Here is a 27536-nt window from a genome sequence, read left to right on the forward strand (position 1 = left end):
CTTCACATAACAATCTAATAGTCTACTTGTTTCTTCATGGGGGAATGTGGGCAGCACGTCCATCTCCTTCATACTGGTGTGCGTGCGGTGTGTAAGCGCGTGTTCACACCGGCCACTAAACCTAAGATAAAAACAAAATGGAGGCGTTCTGGACTCTGCAGTTGTGGGGTCAGTTGGTGCCTTTTCTGCCCTCTGCTCCTCAGCAGTCGGCCCCCCGCTCTGTAATGTTCCGGGGTCTATCACGTCTATGTTGATGTCATTCTTTATTCTCATACACAGCCATGTTGGGTCATTTCTCATAGATGAATGGATGGAGCCATATTTTGCCCATAGATCTTTATTTCAGCAGATTTCTGGCTGTGAATCGGGGTACCGGGCAGGTGGTCCGCTCTGCCCCCCATTCCTGACTTTCTACCATCAGCAGAACTGTCCGTGTGTGAGACATTTCCTGCTCATCTGCGGCCGGGGTCTTTCGCTTAGGGTGGGCCTGGCTGACAGGGTGGGGATCGCAGCGGACCAGCTACATTCTTGTTCTATAGACCCTGGAACCTAATGAGCTGTGAGCTGAGCTGTCACTCACACTGCAGCCCCGCCCACAATGTGCTGCAGCCCCGCCCACAATGCGCTGCTGTGCAGTGTGAATCCTGGGGGCAGAGCCGCGCTGACCATGTATGTGATTCCCTGCACTATACACTCACCAGCATCCTCCATCTCTTCTTTTTTCATTTTACAGACCCTCAAGACTTGAAACCTTCAGCGAGTTCTGGACTTGTGGCGCCATGAACACCCTCACATCCATGACCCTTCTGCTGACCGCCCTCAGTGTGATTGTAGAGGGAAACAGTCCTCGTAGGGGGCAGGTGGGTGATCTACTCATGGTGGTGGTATGCGGACCACGCGGGCAAGAACCAAGGCCGAGGGTTGGGGGGTCAGCCCAGCACTGGGGGGTCTGACTTCTGGATCTGTGTGGTTCCCAGATAAGAGGGCAGTAACGGAGACACCTGCAGGGCACTGAGGGTATTGCATTCTCCTGAATTTAAAAAATAAAATGACGTTTCTCTGGTCACTCATGGCTTTTAAATAAACTGAAGACGCTAATAATCTTCACAGACTCCTTCAGTGTCAGCAGGATTCGGTGTATAGAGATAAATATATGCTTTTCTCCATGTGTCTAACAGATGAAAGCGTCCGGGCAGGTGGAGGCTGTGAAGAAGCGAGGCCAAAGGCAGCCGGTGCGCATGATCCAACGTGGGAGGAAGAAAAATATCTGGTCTTACAACCCCGGGCACCGGTCTCTGGCATTCCTGGTGAGTTCACTGTGAGGGGCCGCACTGAGGACATCGCTCCCTAGTGGCTGATATCAGAATGTCAGGTAGAGGGTGCGGGTTGCAGAAATACTAAGGAGATGTTCCACATTATCCTGTAGAATGTAAGTCCGCAAGGACAGTGTCCTCGCCCCTCTTTACCTGTCTGTCATTGTAAATTTGTGTACTGTAAACAATATCTATAACTCTGTACGTAACCCCTTTGTGTACAACACCATGGAATTAATGGTGCTATATAAATAAATAATAATGTTACTACACTGCTCAAAAAATAAAGGGAATGCTAAAATCCCACATCCTAGACATCACTGAACAAAATATTCCAATTGTAAATCTTTATTCATTAAATACTGGAATGTGTTCAAAACAATAAAACATAAAAATTATCAATGCAAGTCAAAATTAATATCCCACGCCGGTCTGGACTTGGAATGATGCTCAAAATCAAAGTGGAAAATCAAATTACAGGCTGATCCAACTTCAGTGGAAATGCCTCAAGACAAGGAAATGATGCTCAGTAGTGTGTGTGGCCTCCACGTGCCTGTATGACCTCCATACACACACAATACAAATAATAAACATCTAATATAAATATATAATAGTCAATACACAAATGATAACACACACAGTAGACATATAACTCACACATATAATACACATATAACACACACAGTAAACATGGCCAAAAGTGTTGGCACCCTTTAAATTGTTCCAGAAAATTAAGTATTTTCCACAGAAAATTGTTGCAGTTACGCATTTTGTTATACACATGTTTATTTTCTTTGTGTGTATTGGAACAACACAAAACAGAGAAAAAAGGTAAATTGGACATAATTTCACACAAAACCTCCAAAATGAAAATCACACCTGAAACAGGATAAAAAGGGGAGAAGTTGTCTCAATCTTTGCATTGTGTGTCTGTGTGTGCGACACTAAGCATGGAGAACAGAAAGAGGAGAAGAGAACGTTCTGAGGACATGAGAACCAATATTGTTGAAAAATATTCAGTCTCAAGGTTACAAGTCCATCTCCAGAGATCGTGATGTTCCTTTGTCCATAGTGCGCAACATTATCAAGAAATTTACAACCCATGGCACTATAGCTTATCTCTCTGAACGTGACAGAGTAAAATTGATGAAAGGTTGCAGCATAGTCCTGATGGTGGTTAAGCAGCACCAATCAAGTTCCAGAGAATTTAAGCTCAGGGTGCATCAGTGTCTGAGCGAACTATCCAGACCCAGGAAACCCCCACTGCTGACACAGGGATATAAAAAAGCTAGACTGCAGTTTTCCAAAATGTACTTTCTGGGAAATGTACCTTCTGGGAAATAATCTTGTGGATAGATGAGACCAAGATAGAGTTTTTTTGGTAAAGCACATTATTCTACTGTTTACATAAAATGGAATGAGAATGCATCACCCTACCTACAGTGAAATATGGTGGAGGTTCACAGATGTTTTGGGGTTGTTTGGCTTCCTCTTTCACTGGCTGCATTGACTGTATGCAAGGCATCATGAAATCTGAATATTACCAAAGGATTTTGGGTGGCAATGTAGTGCCCGGGGTCAGAAAGCTGGGTTTGCATCCTTGTACAGTGGGTACAGAAAGTATTCAGACCACTTTAAATTATTCACTCTTTGTTTCTTTGCAGCCATTTGGTAAATTCAAAAAACTTAATTTTTCTCTCATTAATGTGCACTCTGCCCCATCTTGACTGAAATAAAAACAGAAATGTAGAAATTTTTGAAAATGTATTAAAAAAGAAAAACTGAAGGCTCACCTGGTCATAAGTCTTCAGACCCTTTGCTCAGTATTGAGGAGAAGCCCCTTTTGAGCTCGTACAGTCATGAGTCTTCTTGGGAATGATGCAACAAGTTTTTCCCCCCTGGATTTGGGGATCCTCCACTATTCTTCCTTGCAGATCCTCTCCAGTTCCGTCAGGTTGGATGGTGAACGTTGGTGGACGCCATTTTCAGGTCTCTCCAGAGATGCTCCGTTGAGTTTAGGTCAGGGCTCTGGCTGGGTTGGTCAAGAATGGTCACAGAGTTGTTCTGAAGCCGCTTCTTTGTTATTTTAGCTGTGTGCTTAGGGTCATTGTCTTGTTGGAAGGTGAACCTTCGGCCAAGTCTGAGGTCCAGAGCACTCTGGAAGAGGTTTTCATCCAGGATATCTCTGCACTTGGCTGCATTCATGTTTCCTTCAATGGCAACCAGTCGTCCTGTCCCTGCAGCTGATGAGCACCCCCATAGCATGATGCTGCCACCACCATGCTTCACTGTAGGGATTGTATTGGGCAGGTGATGAGCAGTGCCTGGTTTCTCCACACATACCGCTTAGAATTATCACCGAAAAGGTCTATCTTCATCTCATCACACCAGAGAATCTTATTTCTCATAGTCTGGGAATCCTTCATGTGTTTTTTAGCAAACTCTATGTGGGCTTTCATATGTCTTGCACTGAGGAGAGGCTTCCGTCAGCCACTCTGCCATAAAGGCCCGACTGGTGGAGGCTGCAGTGATAGGAGAAAGTTCCACAAAGTCACCTATCTCCCTTCTTCATCTTCTTCTTTACCTCTCACCAAGGCTCTTCTCCCACGATTGCTCAGTTTGGCTGGATGTCCGGGTCTAGGAAGACTTCTGGTGGTTCCAAACTTCTTCCATTTAAGGATCATGGAGGCCACTGTGCTCTTAGGAACCTTGAGTGCTGCAGACATTCTGTTGTAACCTTGGCCAGATCTGTGCCTTGCCACAATTCTGTCTCCGAGCTCCTTGGCCAGTTCCTTTGACCTCATGATTCTCATTTGGTCTGACATGCACTGTGAGCTGTGAGGTCTTATATAGACAGGTGTGCGCCGCTCCAAATCAAGTCCTATCAGTGTAATTACACACAGCTGGACTCCAATGAAGGAGTAGAACCATCTCAAGGAGGATCACAAGGAAATGGACAACATGTGACTTACATATGAGTGTCCGAGCAAAGGGGCTGAAGACTTATGACCATGTGATAAAATTCTACATTTCTGTTTTTTTTTTTCAGTCAAGATGGGGTGCAGAGTGCACATTAATGAGGAAAAAATGAACTTTTTTGAATTTACCAAATGGCTGCAATGAAGCAAAGAATGAAACCTGTAAAGGGGTCTGAATACTTTCCGGACCCACTGTACTTCAAGAAACCCCCAGAAATAGATAGAAACAAAGATCTGCAGAGTTCTGAAGGCGCCTTCACATATGAGAGACCGGGAGCAGTTTGTAAGAAAAGTCGTCCAAAATTCCAGCTGAGGTGAAAGAAGGTTGTGATGTTATAGAAAGCGATTGATTGTAGTTATTTATTCCGAATATTAAGTTGAGGGCGCCAATAATTTTGTCCAGCCAATTTATGGGGTTGTGTGTGAAATTATGTCCAGTTTGCCTTTTTTCTCTATTTTTTGTGATGTTCCAATTTACATAGAGGAAATAAACCTGAGTATAACAAAACATGAGGAATGTAATTATGTTCTGGGAGGAATACTTCATTTTCTGGAACAATTTTAAGGGTGCCGACACTTTTGCTATATAGTACACACATGTAACGGACACATGGTGAACATGTAACACACTGCGCACATACAAGTGTTGATGATGATCTTCTCCCGTCTCCGCAGGTCGCTGGGGGGGTGCACACGGTTTCGCCACCTCCGGTAGAGCCCGGGACCGGGGAATATCGCTGCCTCGGCTGCTGTGGAGACAAAGTGACCGCCCCGGTAAGTGACCGACAGGGCGAGGATCCCGGAGGGGAGTCTACAGCGGAACCTGCGGATACCCAGGCTGCACTGCATTGTAGGACCCGGGGGGACGCTCTGCAGCCTGAGCGCTAACAGCAAGGCAGCACAATTGTGAATGCAGCTCTGGGTGTGACTGGAGTGTAAACCAGTATGTATATGGAGACAAGGAGACTTATCGCTGATGTTTGAGATTTTCATGTCTTTGTGCTCAGGGTAAAGCCTCCGCCGCTCCACAGATCTCCAACAGGGTGGGCCGGACCCTCATTGCACCAGAGGGGATCGCAGATCTGGGGACCGAACCGAACTCTATTAATGACCGCTGCCTCGGCTGCTGCGAGCGGAGTGTGACCCCCAGCCTGAGAGTGACCACCCTGACCGAGGTGAGACCCTCACCACATATGGCATACGTACTGTATGCTCTTCTATTTAAAGGGCCAGTGCTGCTTACAGCCTGTATAATGGCAAGTTAGGAAACCTTCTAATAGACTTTGTTTCTCCACTTTTTGCTGTTTTAAGATCTCTGCTTGTTGACAATGAATGAAACTTTCTTCTTCTTGCCTAGTTTGTTAATGTTTGTTACAAATTGTATCAGTCTAAAAAATCCTTTGGGTAGGTGCTCATCAGTAAACGCTGCAGGTTTGAGGCTGCATATTATTAATAATAATGATATTTATGCAGCGTCCAAATGTTACAGCATAGTGGATGGGATTTCAATAAATCGAAATCCATGTCCACTATGTGGACACCCACAGAGACGGACATGCGGTGCATCTCGCCAGACCGCAGCATGTCAATTTCTCTAGCATAGACACGAGTCTCCACAACAGAAATTACATCATTACAATGTATTGGACACGTGAATCCACGCGGTGCAGTGATCACAGTGGAGCCATGGTCTGCAGGCTGTAGTGGAGCCATGGTCTGCAGGGTGTAGTGGAGCCATGGTCTGCAGGGTGTAGTGGAGCCATGGTCTGCAGGCTGTAGTGGAGCCATGGTCTGCAGGCTGTAGTGGAGCCATGGTCTGCAGGCTGTAGTGGAGCCATGGTCTGCAGGGTGTAGTGGAGCCATGGTCTGCAGGGTGTAGTGGAGCCATGGTCTGCAGGGTGTGATGGACTGATGGTCTGCAGGGTGTGATGGAGCGATGGTCTGCAGGCTGTAGTGGAGCCATGGTCTGCAGGGTGTGATGGACTGATGGTCTGCAGGGTGTGATGGACTGATGGTCTGCAGGGTGTGATGGAGCGATGGTCTGCAGGCTGTAGTGGAGCCATGGTCTGCAGGGTGTGATGGACTGATGGTCTGCAGGGTGTGATGGAGCGATGGTCTGCAGGGTGTAGTGGAGCCATGGTCTGCAGGCTGTAGTGGAGCCATGGTCTGCAGGCTGTAGTGGAGCCATGGTCTGCAGGCTGTAGTGGAGCCATGGTCTGCAGGCTGTAGTGGAGCCATGGTCTGCAGGCTGTAGTGGAGCCATGGTCTGCAGGGTGTGATGGACTGATGGTGTGCAGGGTGTGATGGAGCGATGGTCTGCAGGGTGTGATGGAGCGATGGTCTGCAGGGTGTAGTGGAGCCATGGTCTGCAGGCTGTAGTGGAGCCATGGTCTGCAGGGTGTAGTGGAGCCATGGTCTGCAGGCTGTAGTGGAGCCATGGTCTGCAGGGTATAGAAACTAAAAAACATGAAGTATTTAACTCATAACTTGTTTAATAAAAAATAATATATTTATTAATACACTTACAAAAACTTATAAATAATACAACATAACTCCAGACACATAAACAAAATAATAATAAACAGAGTCAATTTGAATATTGGGAAAAAGGTGCCCTAAAATCAATGCTGCATCATGGGTATAGAGACGGGGAGCAGGTAAAAAACATTATATCACATGGATACCAAACGGAGTAAGTATAGACTACCAGTACTTCCTATATCTCCAAGCACCCGTAGGGTAAACAACATATTACTAGGTAAAGCAGAAATGCCCCATGGTCAAGTGACCCCAAAGTAATATCAGTACCTATATAAGGGAACTAGTCCCATATTGTATTCTTACCCCTTACTCCATCCATAGATGCCAGCACGCGCCCCTACGCGCGTTTCGCCCACGGCTTCCTCGGGGGGCTCGCATAATACACGTGTCTCTCTGCCTTTTATGATCCACGGCGTTGCCAATAAACGGCGCATGTCAGTGACGAATCCAGGCGCTGCAAGACGCATCATCATCAGCGCCAACATGGCGGTGCGGGTCATCGGGAAGTACCGGTGACGTCACTGACCCGCACACGTCACAGCGAGGCGCCGAGGACGATACCGCAGCCATTGCCCGCATCAGAGACATGCGCACTGGCTCCACAGTGGCTTCATATGCATCCATGAGAATATCATGCCCCAAGATGGTAAGGACGGCCCCTAGATGTGCAAACCACAACCCACACAACACTGCTGGAACCAAGCTGTCTGGGAGATAATCCCTCATTTAACATCAGTGCAACCAGTTACAAGGCACAAGAGCATTACAACCTAGCGCCCGTGATAACGACACGATACATGATACAATACAATAAGATACATAACTATTAATATACAAGGGTGACATTAAATACAGATACAGTACTATAATAATAATAAGTTATAACAATTAGGACCAAAGTAGTATTAAAGTGACAGTGTGCAGATATATAGATTCAATAACATCCCGGATCCAGCAGTCTTTTCCCAATAGATGAGGTTTAAGGGTCCGAGTCCAAACCAGCTTCATTCAATAATGTAAAAGTGAATTTAACTAGAACTAAAGCACTAAATCACTAAAAAGGGAACAAAAGACAAAAAAGGAAAAAAGACAAATATATTAAAATCATGAGTAAAAAATAATGATCCTACGTCCAGAGATGACATTTACAAAAATGATGTAAAACTAAGTTGCTCATTCAGTCCATGTGGAACCATTGTGTCAAGATTGACTATCCACCGGCACTCTTTTTGCATTAGAACCCGCATAGCATCACCGCCTCTAATCCCCATATGAACGCAATCAATCCCCCAGATTTTCAGCTCTTTAGAGTTACATTGATGTTTGAGTTTGAAATGTCTGGGGATTGTTTTCAACGAATCCACGTCATCCACAGCACGAGCGGCCTCAATATCACGTATGTGTTCGCGGGTTCTCACCCGTAACTCACGTGATGTTAGTCCAATGTATATCAGATTGCAACTGCACATAGCATAATATACGACATGCGTAGTCGTACATGTGATGTTCTCTCTGATGTTATATGTCTTAAGGCCGCTCGATGATGTGAAGGACGTGGATCTAATATGATTTTTGCAAGCTAAGCATTTACCACAAGGAAAAAATCCTTTCCTAATGCTACTATTGCCAAATATGGGAGTAGATTTCGAGATATAGTGGCTCGATACCAGTACATCTCTAAAATTCTTCCCTCTTCGTGCTGTCATGAGAGGTATTGGTGGAAGTTGTTTTTTCAAGACAGGGTCTGTTAGTAACACTGACCAGTGTTTCCTAAGGATAGTTCTCATCAAGTTCCATTGCTGGTTATAGGTCGAGATGAATCGTACTTCCATCTCCTTACCTTTTTTCTTTCCAGAGTTACCACCCTGTGGAGCCAAAAGGTCACTTCTCTTAGTATTCTTGGCTCTCACATAGCCCTTCTTTATGCTTCTACCGCTGTACCCACGATCCCTAAATCTCCGCCCAAGGTCCCTGGCCTGCCCCTCGAATAGTGCATCCGAGGTACATATTCTACGAGCACGCAGAAACTGACCAGTTGGAATGGCAGTGATCGTGGAGCGTTGGTGTGCAGAAGATGCATGTAGCAACGCATTCACCGATGTTTTCTTGCGATGCATATCAGTGTATATTGATCCATCCTCCTGCACACACAGCTCCACGTCCAAAAAAGATACCATCCTTTGATCATAAATGTAGGTGAGCTTGATGTTGGATTCGTTGCGGTTAAGACCCACCATAAATGCTTCTAAATCAATGGCAGATCCCTGCCATATAAACAAAATGTCATCAATAAAACGAAACCATCCAAGGACTTGGGGAGCGGCCTGTGCACCGTCCAATAGCAAACCCCTCTCCCAAAAACCGAGAAAGAGGTTTGCATAGGAGGGCGCACAAGCCGCCCCCATAGCGGTCCCACGTTTCTGTAAAAAGAACCGGTCCTTGAATGTAAAAAAGTTATGGGTGAGAATGAACCGCAACAAATCCAACACCAACTCCCTCATGTCTGCATCCAGGTTACTGGCCTCCAGAAAGAATTGCGATGCTCGTAGTCCATCCTCATGTGTTATACTCGTGTATAGGGATTCAACATCCGCTACTACAAGGAATGTATCCACATCGAGGGACAGGCCATCAAGACGCCTCAGGACGTCCGTAGTGTCCCTGACATAGGAGGGCAGCGTCTCCACCTGAGGGTGCAGATAATGTTCAATAAATTTACAAATGGGATCACACAGCCCTCCAATGCCAGAGACAATCGGACGCCCCGGGGGATTAATAGAGTCTTTGTGGACCTTGGGCAGAAGGTAGAAGGTGGGCACAACAGGGTACTTGACTATAAGACCATTTAAGACCTTCTTGGAGATGATACCCCTCTCATGTGCTATCTCTAAGATACAAATAAGCTCCTCCTGGAAAGAAACCAGAGGGCTTTGTGTTAGTTGACTATATGTCTGTTTATCCCTCAGCTGTCTAAAGGCCTCTTTTTCGTATCTCTCCACCGGCCAAACCACCACATTCCCCCCCTTGTCTGCCGGTTTGATGACTACATCATCCAGACATTTCAAATCCTCCAATGCTTTACGTTGTACAGGGGTCAGATTGTCCCTACTCCTATTGCTATAAATTGATTTAAATTCTTCTGTTACTAGTCTGGTAAATATGTCAACCTGCGGACAAAGAGACAAGGGAGGGAATGCGGTAGACTTGGAAAAAATGGGCGGCGGAGAGATACCTGTGATATCTGGATTTGATTCTCGTTCCAGTTCCTCCAAGGCCTCAATCGCCTCTTGCTCTGTTATGTATCCTCCACCCCCATCAATGGTTGAACTCGAGTGTAGTTTGCGTAATACCAGTTTCCGAGAAAACAAATGGAGGTCCTTTAGTGCTAGAAAGAAATTAAAATTGTTAGTAGGGACAAATGACAAACCTAGGCCCAGAAGATCCCTCTGGGTCTGAGACAGCACATGAGAGGATAAGTTAATCACCTCCAGTGTGTTATTTTTAGTCCTTTTGTCCACAGGGGGTGAAGAGGGTACCTTGCGTTTTTGGTTTCTCCCTCCTCCTCCTCTAGAACGATTCTCTCTAAAGAAATCTCTCCTTTCCCATGATGTCCTTGGGTTCTCAGGGCCCTGGGCTCTATCTTCTACTGAGGACATAGATGAAGCAGATATAGATCGTGTCCTTGATGAGGATCTCTGGCCAATGCCCCTTCTTTTCCATTTATAGACCTGGTCATTCTGGAAATCTAACTGGTCCCGTTGATATTTCTTCGTCTTACCTTCCACTATATCTTTTTCCCATTTAAGTTGTTCTATATCAATTTCCCCTTTGAGTTTCGTGACCTTTTCAGGGGTTAATTGCTCATTAATTAAATCTTGTATTTTTTTCAGTTCAACATCAATCTCTATAAGAGATGATTCATTAGATTTTATCAAGAGTTCTAAAAATATTTTTGAGCAATTTGAAGAAGCCCCTTCCCAAGCTTTAACAAAATCTTCATTCGTAATGGGGAAGGAAGGAAAAACTTGAATCCTGAGGCCCCGGGGAATAAGACCACAACCAATATACTTTTCTAAGAACGCCTTGTTCCACCATAAGCGAGTACGCTTTTTGAGCAATTCTTTGTATTTTTTAATTAATTCAGTGTCATCTCTGGATTTCGGATCACATGAGGCACCCAGACCCTCATCAAACACTCTGTTTAATTGTGTCCGCCACGTCTTTTCACGTTCGCGAAAATCCATCTGTTCTGAGATGGACACTGTGAAAACACAGACAATAATCAAGAACAAAACCTCAGATACAGATACCATTGCCATACAAAACAGTCCTGTCTGGATTACCCAGGACTAAATGGGACAATGCCCCGAGATACTTCCAAATATATAGAAACCAAAAAACATGAAGTATTTAACTCATAACTTGTTTAATAAAAAATAATATATTTATTAATACACTTACAAAAACTTATAAATAATACAACATAACTCCAGACACATAAACAAAATAATAATAAACAGAGTCAATTTGAATATTGGGAAAAAGGTGCCCTAAAATCAATGCTGCATCATGGGTATAGAGACGGGGAGCAGGTAAAAAACATTATATCACATGGATACCAAACGGAGTAAGTATAGACTACCAGTACTTCCTATATCTCCAAGCACCCGTAGGGTAACATAGTAACATAGTAACATAGTTAGTAAGGCCGAAAAAAGACATTTGTCCATCCAGTTCAGCCTATATTCCATCATAATAAATCCCCAGATCTACGTCCTTCTACAGAACCTAATAATTGTATGATACAATATTGTTCTGCTCCAGGAAGACATCCAGGCCTCTCTTGAACCCCTCGACTGAGTTCGCCATCACCACCTCCTCAGGCAAGCAATTCCAGATTCTCACTGCCCTAACAGTAAAGAATCCTCTTCTATGTTGGTGGAAAAACCTTCTCTCCTCCAGACGCAAAGAATGCCCCCTTGTGCCCGTCACCTTCCTTGGTATAAACAGATCCTCAGCGAGATATTTGTATTGTCCCCTTATATACTTATACATGGTTATTAGATCGCCCCTCAGTCGTCTTTTTTCTAGACTAAATAATCCTAATTTCGCTAATCTATCTGGGTATTGTAGTTCTCCCATCCCCTTTATTAATTTTGTTGCCCTCCTTTGTACTCTCTCTAGTTCCATTATATCCTTCCTGAGCACCGGTGCCCAAAACTGGACACAGTACTCCATGTGCGGTCTAACTAGGGATTTGTACAGAGGCAGTATAATGCTCTCATCATGTAAACAACATATTACTAGGTAAAGCAGAAATGCCCCATGGTCAAGTGACCCCAAAGTAATATCAGTACCTATATAAGGGAACTAGTCCCATATTGTATTCTTACCCCTTACTCCATCCATAGATGCCAGCACGCGCCCCTACGCGCGTTTCGCCCACGGCTTCCTCGGGGGGCTCGCATAATACACGTGTCTCTCTGCCTTTTATGATCCACGGCGTTGCCAATAAACGGCGCATGTCAGTGACGAATCCAGGCGCTGCAAGACGCATCATCATCAGCGCCAACATGGCGGTGCGGGTCATCGGGAAGTACCGGTGACGTCACTGACCCGCACACGTCACAGCCGTCTCTATACCCATGATGCAGCATTGATTTTAGGGCACCTTTTTCCCAATATTCAAATTGACTCTGTTTATTATTATTTTGTTTATGTGTCTGGAGTTATGTTGTATTATTTATAAGTTTTTGTAAGTGTATTAATAAATATATTATTTTTTATTAAACAAGTTATGAGTTAAATACTTCATGTTTTTTGGTTTCTATATATTTGGAAGTATCTCGGGGCATTGTCCCATTTAGTCCTGGGTAATCCAGACAGGACTGTTTTGTATGGCAATGGTATCTGTATCTGAGGTTTTGTTCTTGATTATTGTCTGTGTTTTCACAGTGTCCATCTCAGAACAGATGGATTTTCGCGAACGTGAAAAGACGTGGCGGACACAATTAAACAGAGTGTTTGATGAGGGTCTGGGTGCCTCATGTGATCCGAAATCCAGAGATGACACTGAATTAATTAAAAAATACAAAGAATTGCTCAAAAAGCGTACTCGCTTATGGTGGAACAAGGCGTTCTTAGAAAAGTATATTGGTTGTGGTCTTATTCCCCGGGGCCTCAGGATTCAAGTTTTTCCTTCCTTCCCCATTACGAATGAAGATTTTGTTAAAGCTTGGGAAGGGGCTTCTTCAAATTGCTCAAAAATATTTTTAGAACTCTTGATAAAATCTAATGAATCATCTCTTATAGAGATTGATGTTGAACTGAAAAAAATACAAGATTCAATTAATGAGCAATTAACCCCTGAAAAGGTCACGAAACTCAAAGGGGAAATTGATATAGAACAACTTAAATGGGAAAAAGATATAGTGGAAGGTAAGACGAAGAAATATCAACGGGACCAGTTAGATTTCCAGAATGACCAGGTCTATAAATGGAAAAGAAGGGGCATTGGCCAGAGATCCTCATCAAGGACACGATCTATATCTGCTTCATCTATGTCCTCAGTAGAAGATAGAGCCCAGGGCCCTGAGAACCCAAGGACATCATGGGAAAGGAGAGATTTCTTTAGAGAGAATCGTTCTAGAGGAGGAGGAGGGAGAAACCAAAAACGCAAGGTACCCTCTTCACCCCCTGTGGACAAAAGGACTAAAAATAACACACTGGAGGTGATTAACTTATCCTCTCATGTGCTGTCTCAGACCCAGAGGGATCTTCTGGGCCTAGGTTTGTCATTTGTCCCTACTAACAATTTTAATTTCTTTCTAGCACTAAAGGACCTCCATTTGTTTTCTCGGAAACTGGTATTACGCAAACTACACTCGAGATCAACCATTGATGGGGGTGGAGGATACATAACAGAGCAAGAGGCGATTGAGGCCTTGGAGGAACTGGAACGAGAATCAAATCCAGATATCACAGGTATCTCTCCGCCGCCCATTTTTTCCAAGTCTACCGCATTCCCTCCCTTGTCTCTTTGTCCGCAGGTTGACATATTTACCAGACTAGTAACAGAAGAATTTAAATCAATTTATAACAATAGGAGTAGGGACAATCTGACCCCTGTACAACGTAAAGCATTGGAGGATTTGAAATGTCTGGATGATGTAGTCATCAAACCGGCAGACAAGGGGGGGAATGTGGTGGTTTGGCCGGTGGAGAGATACGAAAAAGAGGCCTTTAGACAGCTGAGGGATAAACAGACATATAGTCAACTAACACAAAGCCCTCTGGTTTCTTTCCAGGAGGAGCTTATTTGTATCTTAGAGATAGCACATGAGAGGGGTATCATCTCCAAGAAGGTCTTAAATGGTCTTATAGTCAAGTACCCTGTTGTGCCCACCTTCTACCTTCTGCCCAAGGTCCACAAAGACTCTATTAATCCCCCGGGGCGTCCGATTGTCTCTGGCATTGGAGGGCTGTGTGATCCCATTTGTAAATTTATTGAACATTATCTGCACCCTCAGGTGGAGACGCTGCCCTCCTATGTCAGGGACACTACGGACGTCCTGAGGCGTCTTGATGGCCTGTCCCTCGATGTGGATACATTCCTTGTAGTAGCGGATGTTGAATCCCTATACACGAGTATAACACATGAGGATGGACTACGAGCATCGCAATTCTTTCTGGAGGCCAGTAACCTGGATGCAGACATGAGGGAGTTGGTGTTGGATTTGTTGCGGTTCATTCTCACCCATAACTTTTTTACATTCAAGGACCGGTTCTTTTTACAGAAACGTGGGACCGCTATGGGGGCGGCTTGTGCGCCCTCCTATGCAAACCTCTTTCTCGGTTTTTGGGAGAGGGGTTTGCTATTGGACGGTGCATAGGCCGCTCCCCAAGTCCTTGGATGGTTTCGTTTTATTGATGACATTTTGTTTATATGGCAGGGATCTGCCATTGATTTAGAAGCATTTATGGTGGGTCTTAACCGCAACGAATCCAACATCAAGCTCACCTACATTTATGATCAAAGGATGGTATCTTTTTTGGACGTGGAGCTGTGTGTGCAGGAGGATGGATCAATATACACTGATATGCATCGCAAGAAAACATCGGTGAATGCGTTGCTACATGCATCTTCTGCACACCAACGCTCCACGATCACTGCCATTCCAACTGGTCAGTTTCTGCGTGCTCGTAGAATATGTACCTCGGATGCACTATTCGAGGGGCAGGCCAGGGACCTTGGGCGGAGATTTAGGGATCGTGGGTACAGCGGTAGAAGCATAAAGAAGGGCTATGTGAGAGCCAAGAATACTAAGAGAAGTGACCTTTTGGCTCCACAGGGTGGTAACTCTGGAAAGAAAAAAGGTAAGGAGATGGAAGTACGATTCATCTCGACCTATAACCAGCAATGGAACTTGATGAGAACTATCCTTAGGAAACACTGGTCAGTGTTACTAACAGACCCTGTCTTGAAAAAACAACTTCCACCAATACCTCTCATGACAGCACGAAGAGGGAAGAATTTTAGAGATGTACTGGTATCGAGCCACTATATCTCGAAATCTACTCCCATATTTGGCAATAGTAGCATTAGGAAAGGATTTTTTCCTTGTGGTAAATGCTTAGCTTGCAAAAATCATATTAGATCCACGTCCTTCACATCATCGAGCGGCCTTAAGACATATAACATCAGAGAGAACATCACATGTACGACTACGCATGTCGTATATTATGCTATGTGCAGTTGCAATCTGATATACATTGGACTAACATCACGTGAGTTACGGGTGAGAACCCGCGAACACATACGTGATATTGAGGCCGCTCGTGCTGTGGATGACGTGGATTCGTTGAAAACAATCCCCAGACATTTTAAACTCAAACATCAATGTAACTCTAAAGAGCTGAAAATCTGGGGGATTGATTGCGTTCATATGGGGATTAGAGGCGGTGATGCTATGCGGGTTCTAATGCAAAAAGAGTGCCGGTGGATAGTCAATCTTGACACAATGGTTCCACATGGACTGAATGAGCAACTTAGTTTTACATCATTTTTGTAAATGTCATCTCTGGACGTAGGATCATTATTTTTTACTCATGATTTTAATATATTTGTCTTTTTTTCTTTTTTGTCTTTTGTTCCCTTTTTAGTGATTTAGTGCTTTAGTTCTAGTTAAATTCACTTTTACATTATTGAATGAAGCTGGTTTGGACTCGGACCCTTAAACCTCATCTATTGGGAAAAGACTGCTGGATCCGGGATGTTATTGAATCTATATATCTGCACACTGTCACTTTAATACTACTTTGGTCCTAATTGTTATAACTTATTATTATTATAGTACTGTATCTGTATTTAATGTCACCCTTGTATATTAATAGTTATGTATCTTATTGTATTGTATCATGTATCGTGTCGTTATCACGGGCGCTAGGTTGTAATGCTCTTGTGCCTTGTAACTGGTTGCACTGATGTTAAATGAGGGATTATCTCCCAGACAGCTTGGTTCCAGCAGTGTTGTGTGGGTTGTGGTTTGCACATCTAGGGGCCGTCCTTACCATCTTGGGGCATGATATTCTCATGGATGCATATGAAGCCACTGTGGAGCCAGTGCGCATGTCTCTGATGCGGGCAATGGCTGCGGTATCGTCCTCGGCGCCTCGCTGTGACGTGTGCGGGTCAGTGACGTCACCGGTACTTCCCGATGACCCGCACCGCCATGTTGGCGCTGATGATGATGCGTCTTGCAGCGCCTGGATTCGTCACTGACATGCGCCGTTTATTGGCAACGCCGTGGATCATAAAAGGCAGAGAGACACGTGTATTATGCGAGCCCCCCGAGGAAGCCGTGGGCGAAACGCGCGTAGGGGCGCGTGCTGGCATCTATGGATGGAGTAAGGGGTAAGAATACAATATGGGACTAGTTCCCTTATATAGGTACTGATATTACTTTGGGGTCACTTGACCATGGGGCATTTTTGCTTTACCTAGTAATATGTTGTTTACCCTACAGGTGCTTGGAGATATAGGAAGTACTGGTAGTCTATACTTACTCCGTTTGGTATCCATGTGATATAATGTTTTTTACCTGCTCCCCGTCTCTATACCCATGATGCAGCATTGATTTTAGGGCACCTTTTTCCCAATATTCAAATTGACTCTGTTTATTATTATTTTGTTTATGTGTCTGGAGTTATGTTGTATTATTTATAAGTTTTTGTAAGTGTATTAATAAATATATTATTTTTTATTAAACAAGTTATGAGTTAAATACTTCATGTTTTTTGGTTTCTATATATTTGGAAGTATCTCGGGGCATTGTCCCATTTAGTCTGACTCCTGGGTAATCCAGACAGGACTGTTTTGTATGGCAATGGTATCTGTATCTGAGGTTTTGTTCTTGATTATGGTCTGCAGGCTGTAGTGGAGCCATGGTCTGCAGGGTGTGATGGAGCGATGGTCTGCAGGGTGTAGTGGAGCCATGGTCTGCAGGGTGTAGTGGAGCCATGGTCTGCAGGGTGTAGTGGAGCCATGGTCTGCAGGGTGTGATGGAGCGATGGTCTGCAGGGTGTGATGGAGCCATGGTCTGCAGGCTGTAGTGGAGCCATGGTCTGCAGGGTGTGATGGAGCAATGGTCTGCAGGGTGTAGTGGAGCCATGGTCTGCAGGGTGTGATGGAGCAATGGTCTGCAGGGTGTAGTGGAGCCATGGTCTGCAGGGTGTAGTGGAGCCATGGTCTGCAGGGTGTAGTGGAGCCATGGTCTGCAGGGTGTAGTGGAGCCATGGTCTGCAGGGTGTAGTGGAGCCATGGTCTGCAGAGTGTGATGGACTGATGGTCTGCAGGCTGTAGTGGAGCCATGGTCTGCAGGGTGTAGTGGAGCCATGGTCTGCAGGGTGTGATGGACTGATGGTCTGCAGGGTGTGATGGAGCGATGGTCTGCAGGGTGTAGTGGAGCCATGGTCTGCAGGGTGTAGTGGAGCAATGGTCTGCAGGGTGTGATGTACACATGATCTGCAGGGTGTGGTAGAGCGATGGTCTGCAGGCTGTAGTGGAGCGATGGTCTGCATGGTGTGATGGAGCAATGGTCTGCAGCGTGTAGGGGAGCGACAGTCTGCAGTAGTGTTGTGGAGCGATGGTCTGCAGACTGTAGCGGAGCGATGGTCTGTAGGCTGTAGTAGAGCGATGGTCTGCAGGGTGTGATGGAGCGATGGTCTGCAGGGTGACCCTCCTGCAGAACTTCTAGAATACGAGCAGTTGCAGTAGAATCGTCTGTGCACATTGTTTTGCTGCAATGCTCTGCAGGCTGTCATTTCTCATCCTCCGCTGTGGGAATGTTCTGCTTTCTCAGGTTTTGTGGCTTCCAGGGACCGTAGAGGAGCAGGGACGGCGGAGGAGCAGGGACGGCGGAGGAGCAGGGACGGCGGTCATCTGGTCGTGTTCGGCTGCTTACGCAGCATGAAGCGGTTTTGCTGTGACCGCATGATAGGGATTTTTCCCTGGATGATGGGTGCAGTCAGCCCTTTCCTGCTGTTATAGGACTTGTCTCTGAGGCTGAACACAGAACGTAGGGATGTGGCCCTTACAGGCACCAGCAGGGCCCGGCTCACACTCCTCATTCCCTTATAGCACATTTTATCAGTTAGTGGCCCTTTAATTGTTGCAGCATCGCCATCTAGTGGACGAATGATGCAATGACGGGGATGGCGCCTCCTGCAGTCAGTGATTTGCAATGATTCTTGAAAGTTTGTGAACTCTTCAGAATTTTCCTTATTTCTGCATAAATTTGACCTAAAACTTAATCAGATTTTCGCAGAAATCCTAAAAGTGGATAAAGAACAGAATGAAACAAATGATTCACAAATATGAGAGGTCAATGATCCAATGTCTGTGACTGGTACAAGTAAGTGACCCCCTCGGTGTCAGTATCCACTGTGACGCCCAGTGCAGAAATAAATGCATCGAAACGTTTCTGGTGATTGCTGACTATTCCTGCGCATTGGAAGGAGGAATTGTTTCTTGTTCCTCCCTATTAGGGCTCTTTCACGCATCTTGATATTTCTGGTACTGGAAAAGCCAGTACGGGAGATATCCATGTCCATGTGTTTCATACATGTGGCATATGTGTGGCAAACGTGTGCTGTCCATGTGCTGCATCAGTATCACAGGTATCGGCACCTGGGAATCAGCAATACTGTTCACGCTGATGCCCGGCAGCTGGTGCTGAAGGCAGCTCACATCATTGTCCCCTATTCGCACTGAGGTCAGCTTGAGTAGGGGGCAATGTTGAGAGTTGCAGTTAGCCCCCGCTGTCTACATTGAGTGTAAAATTAAAAATAAAATTTAAAAAAATCACATTATATTCACCTTAACACCTAATCCCCTGAAGCCATTGTCCCCTGTAAGGCCGGGGTCACACTAGCGTATTGCATCTGATGCGAGATCATCGGATGCGATATGCTAATGACCCTCGGCTCCTGCTCGCAGTCATGCGTCTGGGCTCCGATTCTCTCGCACAGGGAGGATCGGAGCACAGCTGCGGAGGAGGCGGAGAAATGACTTTCTCCATCTCCTCCATTGCTGGGGTCTGCTTATAGCGCACATCACTCGGATGATATCCGAGTGGTGTGCGCTGTCTCACTCGCACCCATGGCCTAATAAAGTAAAAAGACGCAAGTCATTCTCCCCAGCTCTTCAGCGTGAGCAGACACCTTCAGCCACCTCTCATGCTGATGAGGAAATGTTGCACAGATAGATCACGACGTGGGGCACTCTGGATTCTTTCAACTTCGGAGAGGTGACGAATATTAAAAAAAAACAAACACAGAAACATAATGATTAAATACCATGCGAGAGAACATGCCTGCAAGAAGATCTAGAAGCGGAGAGAGCATGCCTGCAAGAAGATCAAGAAGCGGAGAGAGCACGCCTGCAAGAAGATCTAGAAGCAGCGAGAGCACGCCTGCAAGAAGATCTAGAAGCAGAGAGAGCACGCCTGCAAGAAGATCTAGAAGCAGAGAGAGCACGCCTGCAAGAAGATCTAGAAGCAGAGAGAGCACGCCTGCAAGAAGATCTAGAAGGGGAGAGAGTACGCCTGCAAGAAGATCAAGAAGAGGAGAGAGCACGCCTGAAAGAAGATCAAGAAGAGGAGAGAGTACGCCTGCAAGAAGATCTAGAAGGGGAGAGAGTACGCCTGCAAGAATATCTAGAAGCAGAGAGAGCACGCCTGCAAGAATATCTAGAAGCAGAGAGAGCACGCCTGCAAGAAGATCTAGAAGCAGAGAGAGCACGCCTGCAAGAAGATCTAGAAGGGGAGAGAGTACGCCTGCAAGAAGATCAAGAAGAGGAGAGAGCACGCCTGAAAGAAGATCAAGAAGAGGAGAGAGCACGCCTGCAAGAATATCTAGAAGCAGAGAGAGCACGCCTGCAAGAAGATCTAGAAGCGGAGAGAGCACACCTGCAAGAATATCTAGAAGCAGAGAGAGCACGCCTGCAAGAAGATCTAGAAGGGGAGAGAGCACACCTGCAAGAATATCTAGAAGCAGAGAGAGCACGCCTGCAAGAAGATCTAGAAGGGGAGAGAGCACGCCTGCAAGAAGATCTAGAAGGGGAGAGAGCACGCCTGCAAGAAGATCTAGAAGGGGAGAGAGCACGCCTGCAAGAAGATCTAGAAGCAGAGAGAGCACGCCTGCAAGAAGATCTAGAAGGGGAGAGAGCACGCCTGCAAGAAGATCAAGAAGCGGAGAGAGCACACCTGCAAGAATATCTAGAAGCGGAGAGAGTACGCCTGCAAGAAGATCTAGAAGCGGAGAGAGTACGCCTGCAAGAAGATCAAGAAGCGGAGAGAGCATGCCCGCAAGAAGATCAAGAAGCGGAGAGAGTACGCCTGCAAGAATATCTAGAAGCGGAGAGAGTACGCCTGCAAGAAGATCAAGAAGCGGAGAGAGTACGCCTGCAAGAAGATCTAGAAGAGGAGAGAGCACGCCTGCAAGGAGATCTAGAAGAGGAGAGAGCACGCCCGCAAGAAGATCAAGAAGCGGAGAGAGCACACCCGCAAGAAGATCAAGAAGAGGAGAGAGCACGCCTGCAAGAAGATCAAGAAGAGGAGAGAGCACGCCTGCAAGAAGATCAAGAAGCGGAGAGAGTACGCCTGCAAGAAGATCAAGAAGCGGAGAGAGCATGCCCGCAAGAAGATCAAGAAGCGGAGAGAGCACGCCTGTAAGAAGATCTAGAAGAGGAGAGAGCACGCCTGCAAGGAGATCTAGAAGCGGAGAGAGCATGCTGGACTATGGAAATGGACCCTACGAGCTGCTGGACTATGGATAGTCCGAGCCAAGAGATGTCTGAGTAAAACTGATTTATCCCATTGATTGGAAACATCGGACTCTGATTTCACCTTCACGTAGAAGGTTCACATACTTTTCCCTCACAGGTGTGTGATCCTGGATCAGACTCATTAATAGTAAAGTTGCAAAGTCTGATGGTTTTGCTTCAGTTCTTTAATTACTTTTCAGGATTTGTGTGAAAATCTGAGGTCGTTTTAGGTCAAATTTATGAAGAAATCTGAGAACTGCTGAGGGGTTCACAAACTTTTAAGTCTCTGTGTAAACAAGAAAATCCCTGAGATTTGTGATTTTATCTCCTCATAGAGAAGAACCACAACCGGCTCAAAAAAAGTAACGACAGCGGGAAACCAGCAGCTCCGACAAAGGCAGAGACCGAGGAAGAGCGAGCGGCGGTGTACGGCCCCCCGATGTAACCCCGACTGGAGGTACGAGGCATCGAGCTCAAGTGAAGAGGTGAGTGCAACACCAACATGTGTGATACTGACTGCTGAGCTGTGTATCTAATCCTCTCCTGTGTGATACTGACTGCTGAGCTGTGTATCTAATCCTCTCCTGTGTGATACTGACTGCTGAGCTGTGTATCTAATCCTCTCCTGTGTGATACTGACTGCTGAGCTGTGTATCTAATCCTCTCCTGTGTGATACTGACTGCTGAGCTGTGTATCTAATCCTATCCTGTGTGATACTGACTGCTGAGCTGTGTATCTAATCCTCTCCTGTGTGATACTGACTGCTGAGCTGTGTATCTAATCCTCTCCTGTGTGATACTGACTGCTGAGCCGTGTATCTAATCCTCTCCTGTGTGATACTGACTGCTGAGCTGTGTATCTAATCCTCTCCTGTGTGATACTGACTGCTGAGCTGTGTATCTAATCCTATCCTGTGTGATACTGACTGCTGAGCTGTGTATCTAATCCTCTCCTGTGTGATACTGACTGCTGAGCCGTGTATCTAATCCTATCCTGTGTGATACTGACTGCTGAGCCGTGTATCTAATCCTCTCCTGTGTGATACTGACTGCTGAGCCGTGTATCTAATCCTCTCCTGTGTGATACTGACTGCTGAGCCGTGTATCTAATCCTCTCCTGTGTGATACTGACTGCTGAGCCGTGTATCTAATCCTATCCTGTGTGATACTGTCTGCTGAGCGGTGTATCTAATCCTATCCTGTGTGATACTGTCTGCTGAGCCGTGTATCTAATCCTATCCTGTGTGATACTGTCTGCTGAGCCGTGTATCTAATCCTATCCTGTGTGATACTGACTGCTGAGCTGTGTATCTAATCCTATCCTGTGTGATACTGACTGCTGAGCGGTGTATCTAATCCTATCCTGTGTGATACTGTCTGCTGAGCTGTGTATCTAATCCTATCCTGTGTGATACTGTCTGCTGAGCTGTGTATCTAATCCTATCCTGTGTGATACTGTCTGCTGAGCTGTGTATCTAATCCTATCGTGTGATACTGTCTGCTGAGCTGTGTATCTAATCCTATCCTGTGTGATACTGTCTGCTGAGCCGTGTATCTAATCCTCTCCTGTGTGATACTGACTGCTGAGCTGTGTATCTAATCCTCTCCTGTGTGATACTGACTGCTGAGCTGTGTATCTAATCCTCTCCTGTGTGATACTGACTGCTGAGCGGTGTATCTAATCCTCTCCTGTGTGATACTGACTGCTGAGCGGTGTATCTAATCCTATCCTGTGTGATACTGTCTGCTGAGCTGTGTATCTAATCCTATCCTGTGTGATACTGTCTGCTGAGCTGTGTATCTAATCCTATCCTGTGTGATACTGACTGCTGAGCGGTGTATCTAATCCTATCCTGTGTGATACTGTCTGCTGAGCTGTGTATCTAATCCTATCCTGTGTGATACTGTCTGCTGAGCTGTGTATCTAATCCTATCCTGTGTGATACTGTCTGCTGAGCTGTGTATCTAATCCTATCCTGTGTGATACTGTCTGCTGAGCTGTGTATCTAATCCTATCCTGTGTGATACTGACTGCTGAGCGGTGTATCTAATCCTATCCTGTGTGATACTGTCTGCTGAGCTGTGTATCTAATCCTATCCTGTGTGATACTGTCTGCTGAGCTGTGTATCTAATCCTATCCTGTGTGATACTGACTGCTGAGCGGTGTATCTAATCCTATCCTGTGTGGTACTGACTGCTGAGCCGTGTATCTAATCCTATCCTGTGTGATACTGTCTGCTGAGCCGTGTATCTAATCCTCTCCTGTGTGATACTGTCTGCTGAGCCATGTATCTAATCCTCTCCTGTGTGATACTGTCTGCTGAGCCGTTTATCTAATCCTCTCCTGTGTGATACTGTCTGCTGAGCTGTGTATCTAATCCTATCCTGTGTGATTCTGACTGCTGAGCCGTGTATCTAATCCTCTCCTGTGTGATACTGTCTGCTGAGCTGTGTATCTAATCCTATCCTGTGTGATACTGTCTGCTGTATGTATCTAATCCTATCCTGTGTGATACTGTCTGCTGAGCTGTGTATCTAATCCTCTCCTGTGTGATACTGTCTGCTGAGCTGTGTATCTAATCCTATCCTGTGTGATACTGTCTGCTGTATGTATCTAATCCTATCCTGTGTGATGCTGTCTGCTGAGCTGTGTATCTAATCCTCTCCTGTGTGATACTGACTGCTGAGCTGTGTATCTAATCCTATTCTGTGTGATACTGTCTGCTGAGCCGTGTATCTAATCCTATCCTGTGTGACACTGTCTGCTGAGCTGTGTATCTAATCCTATCCTGTGTGATACTGTCTGCTGACCCGTGTATCTAATCCTATTCTGTGTGATACTGTCTGCTGAGCCGTGTATCTAATCCTCTCCTGTGTGATACTGTCTGCTGACCCGTGTATCTAAGCTCCTATGGTTTCCCTCAGGTACCAGTGATCAGACGCCACAGGCCGCGGGATCGGCTGCAGCCCGTACAGCTCAGGACCGGGAGCCGCTGCCGCCATCTTGGCTGTAGATCTGCGCTGGGGGCCGCTCAGGACGATTCCAGCTCCAGCTCCAGCGAGGAGGACTGAGCCGCCACCCGGTCATGTTCTGTATCATTTATATCCTATCTGTACCTGGGAAAGCTGGGTGACACCTTACATGGCGGCGACTCTGCTCCCACCGGTTGTCAGCGGCTTTCCTGGATTCCTGTTCATCTGTAACAAACACATTTACACGCGGTTTCTGAATGGTCCGGGCCACTGTCGGCCCCTGGGGGCCGCGGGATATCTGTAGCCCGCAGCTCCGCGGCCCGGACTCGCCGGTGGTTTCTCTTCTGCTTCATCCGTTGACTTTTCCAGCTTCATATAATATCACTGACATTCTGAGCAGATCGTCACCGTCACCTGTGGAAACCATCAGCAAGCAGGCGGCTTGGTGCTCTGCTCATGGGCTTGTGAGAAAATCCAGGACAGTGGGTATTCATGGGTTAATGAGTTGGGATACAAGGGGGTGATGAGGAATAATCCCACTCACCCCCCCACCCCGGACACCTCCAACTCCTGAAATAATAAACAGATCCATAAACAGCAGCATCACCCTGCTTGTCAATGGTGTCCACGCAGCAAGACGTAAAAAAGGAGAGAATGACATAACGCACAAACGCCGTAGATGGAGCGTCCCTTTAATAAAAGTCTAAAAATAATCACAACAGCCACAATGTCATGTGACCTGAGAATCACCGACTCGTGTATAATAAACTATATCATAAAATCCTAGTGTTATTCCTTTACTGCTGCCACCTAGTGACGAAATCTAGTACTACAGGGCTGACACTGTATTATAGGTCTACAATACTGCCACCTAGTGATAAAATCTAGTACTGCAGCGCTAACACTATATTATAGGTCTACAATATTGCCACCTAGTGATAACATCTAGTACTGCAGGCTGACACTGTATTATAGATCTATATTACTGCCACCTAGTGATGAAATCTAGTACTGCAGGGCTGACACCGTACTATAGATCTACAATACTGTCACCTAGTGATGAAATCTAGTACTGCAGGGCTGACACCGTACTATAGATCTACATTACTGCCACCTAGTGATGAAATCTGGTACTGCAGGGCTGACACTGTATTATAGATCTACAATTCTGCCACCTCGTGACGAAATCTACTACTGCAGCGCTGACACCGTATTATAAATCTACATTACTGCCACATAGTGACGAAATCTAGTACTGCAGGGCTGACACCGTATTATAGATCAACAATACTGCCACATAGTGACGAAATCTATTACTGCAGGGCTGACACCGTACTATAGATCTACTGTATCTACAATACTGCCACCTAGTGATGAAATCTAGTACTGCAGGGCGAACACCGCATTATAGATCTACAATACTGCCACCTAGTGATGAAATCTGGTACTGCAGGGCTAACACCGTACTATAGATCTACAATACTAAATAATAATAATAATATTATTTATATAGCGCCAACATATTCCGCAGCGCTTTACAAATTATAGAGGGGACTTGTACAGACAATAAACATTACAGCATAACAGAAATACAGTTCAAAACAGATACCAGGAGGAGTGAGGGCCCTGCTGCTCGCAAGCTACAAACTATGGGGAAAAGGGGAGACACGAGAGGTGGATGGTAACAATTGCTTTAGTTATTCGGACCAGCTATAGTGTAAGGCTCGGGTGTTCATGTAAAGCTGCATGAACCAGTTACCTGCCTAAGTATGTAGCAGTACAGACACAGAGGGCTAATACTGCATAAAGTGTATGAGAACATGATGCGAGGAACCTTTTTTTTTTTTTTTTTTTTATTATAAATAGGCCACACAGGGATCGTTAGGTTAATGCATTGAGGCGGTAGGCCAGTCTGAACAAATGAGTTTTTAGGGCACGCTTAAAACTGTGGGGATTGGGGATTAATCGTATTAACCTAGGTAGTGCATTCCAAAGAATCGGCGCAGCACGTGTAAAGTCTTGGAGACGGGAGTGGGAGGTTCTGATTATTGAGGATGCTAACCTGAGGTCATTAGCGGAGCGGAGGGCACGGGTAGGGTGGTAGACTGATACCAGGGAGGAGATGTAGGGTGGTGCTGAGCCATGGAGTGCTTTGTGGATGAGGGTAGTAGTTTTGTACTGGATTCTGGAGTGGATGGGTAGCCAGTGTAATGACTGGCACAGGGTAGAGGCATCGGTGTAACGGTTGGTGAGGAATATGATCCTGGCTGCAGCATTCAGGACAGATTGGAGCGGGGAGAGTTTTGCAAGAGGGAGACCGATTAGTAGAGAGTTACAATAGTCCAGACGAGAATGAATAAGTGAAACAGTCAGAGTTTTTGCAGAGTCGAAATTAAGAAAAGGGCGAATTCTAGAAATGTTTTTGAGATGCAGGTAAGAAGAGCGAGCCAGTGATCGGATGTAGGGGGTGAATGAAAGGTCAGAATCAAGGATGACCCCAAGGCAGCGGGCATGTTGCTTTGGAGTAATGGTGGAACCGCACACGGAGATGGCAATGTCAGGCAAAGGTAGGTTAGTAGAGGGAGAGAACACGAGGAGTTCAGTTTTTGACAGGTTTAGTTTCAGATAGAGGGAGGACATGATGTTAGAGACAGCGGTAAGACAATCACTGGTGTTTTCTAAAAAGGTCGGTGTGATATCGGGAGCAGAAGTGTATAATTGGGTGTCGTCAGCATAGAGATGGTACTGGAAACCAAATCTACTGATTGTCCAATAGGGGCAGTATACAACGAGAAGAGTAGGGGGCCTAGGACTGATCCTTGAGGAACCCCAACAGTAAGGGGAAGGTGAGAGGAGGAGGAACCAGCAAAACATACAGTGAAGGATCGGTCAGAGAGATAGGAGGAGAACCAGGAGAGAACGGTGACCTTGAGGCCGATGGAGCGGAGCATAGTGAGGAGGAGCTGATGATCCACAGTGTCGAATGCTGCAGAGAGATCCAAGAGAATTAGCATGGAGTAGTGACCATTAGATTTAGCTGTTAGTAGGTCATTAGAGACTTTAATGAGGGCAGTTTCAGTAGAGTGTAAAGAGCGGAAGCCAGATTGAAGAGGGTCGAGAAGAGTTATCTGAGAGATAGCGGGTAAGACGGGAGTGGACCAGGCGTTCGAGGAGTTTAGAGATGAAGGGAAGATTAGAGACAGGTCTATAATTAGCGGCACAGTTTTGATCGAGGGATGGTTTTTTAAGTAATGGATGTATGATGGCATGCTTAAATGAGGAGGGAAAAATACCGGAAGTGAGGGAAAGGTTGAATATTTTTGTTAGGTGAGAGGTGATAGCCGGGGAAAGGGACTGGAGGAGATGTGACGGAATGGGGTCACTGGTGCAAGTGGTCGGGCGCGAAG

The 27536-nt window shown here is 45.8% G+C and overlaps 2 protein-coding genes across 3 annotated transcripts in view; both read left to right on the forward strand.

Moving 5' to 3' along the window:
• Positions 1–24910, forward strand: part of LOC138641641 (uncharacterized) — a 49845-nt gene extending 24935 nt beyond the window's left edge. For both annotated transcript variants that reach the window (XM_069729187.1, XM_069729188.1), the window contains exons 2-7: positions 734–860; positions 1179–1307; positions 4967–5065; positions 5299–5466; positions 21491–21640; positions 24082–24910. In XM_069729187.1, coding sequence (XP_069585288.1) covers positions 734–860; positions 1179–1307; positions 4967–5065; positions 5299–5466; positions 21491–21640; positions 24082–24228 — 820 coding nt within the window. In that variant the 3' untranslated portion in view covers positions 24229–24910. The remainder of the gene's footprint in view (positions 1–733; positions 861–1178; positions 1308–4966; positions 5066–5298; positions 5467–21490; positions 21641–24081) is intronic.
• On the forward strand, positions 19684–21186 carry LOC138642245 (golgin subfamily A member 6-like protein 6; the record flags this gene model as incomplete). The annotated part of the gene is made up of 1 exon (XM_069730296.1): positions 19684–21186. A coding segment is annotated over one exon (1380 nt), but the record flags the coding sequence as incomplete, so codon positions are not given.
• Positions 24911–27536: the final 2626 nt, after the last annotated feature.

Source organism: Ranitomeya imitator, chromosome 6 (assembly GCF_032444005.1).
Source record: "Ranitomeya imitator isolate aRanImi1 chromosome 6, aRanImi1.pri, whole genome shotgun sequence".
NCBI classification, from domain to species: domain Eukaryota; kingdom Metazoa; phylum Chordata; class Amphibia; order Anura; family Dendrobatidae; genus Ranitomeya; species Ranitomeya imitator.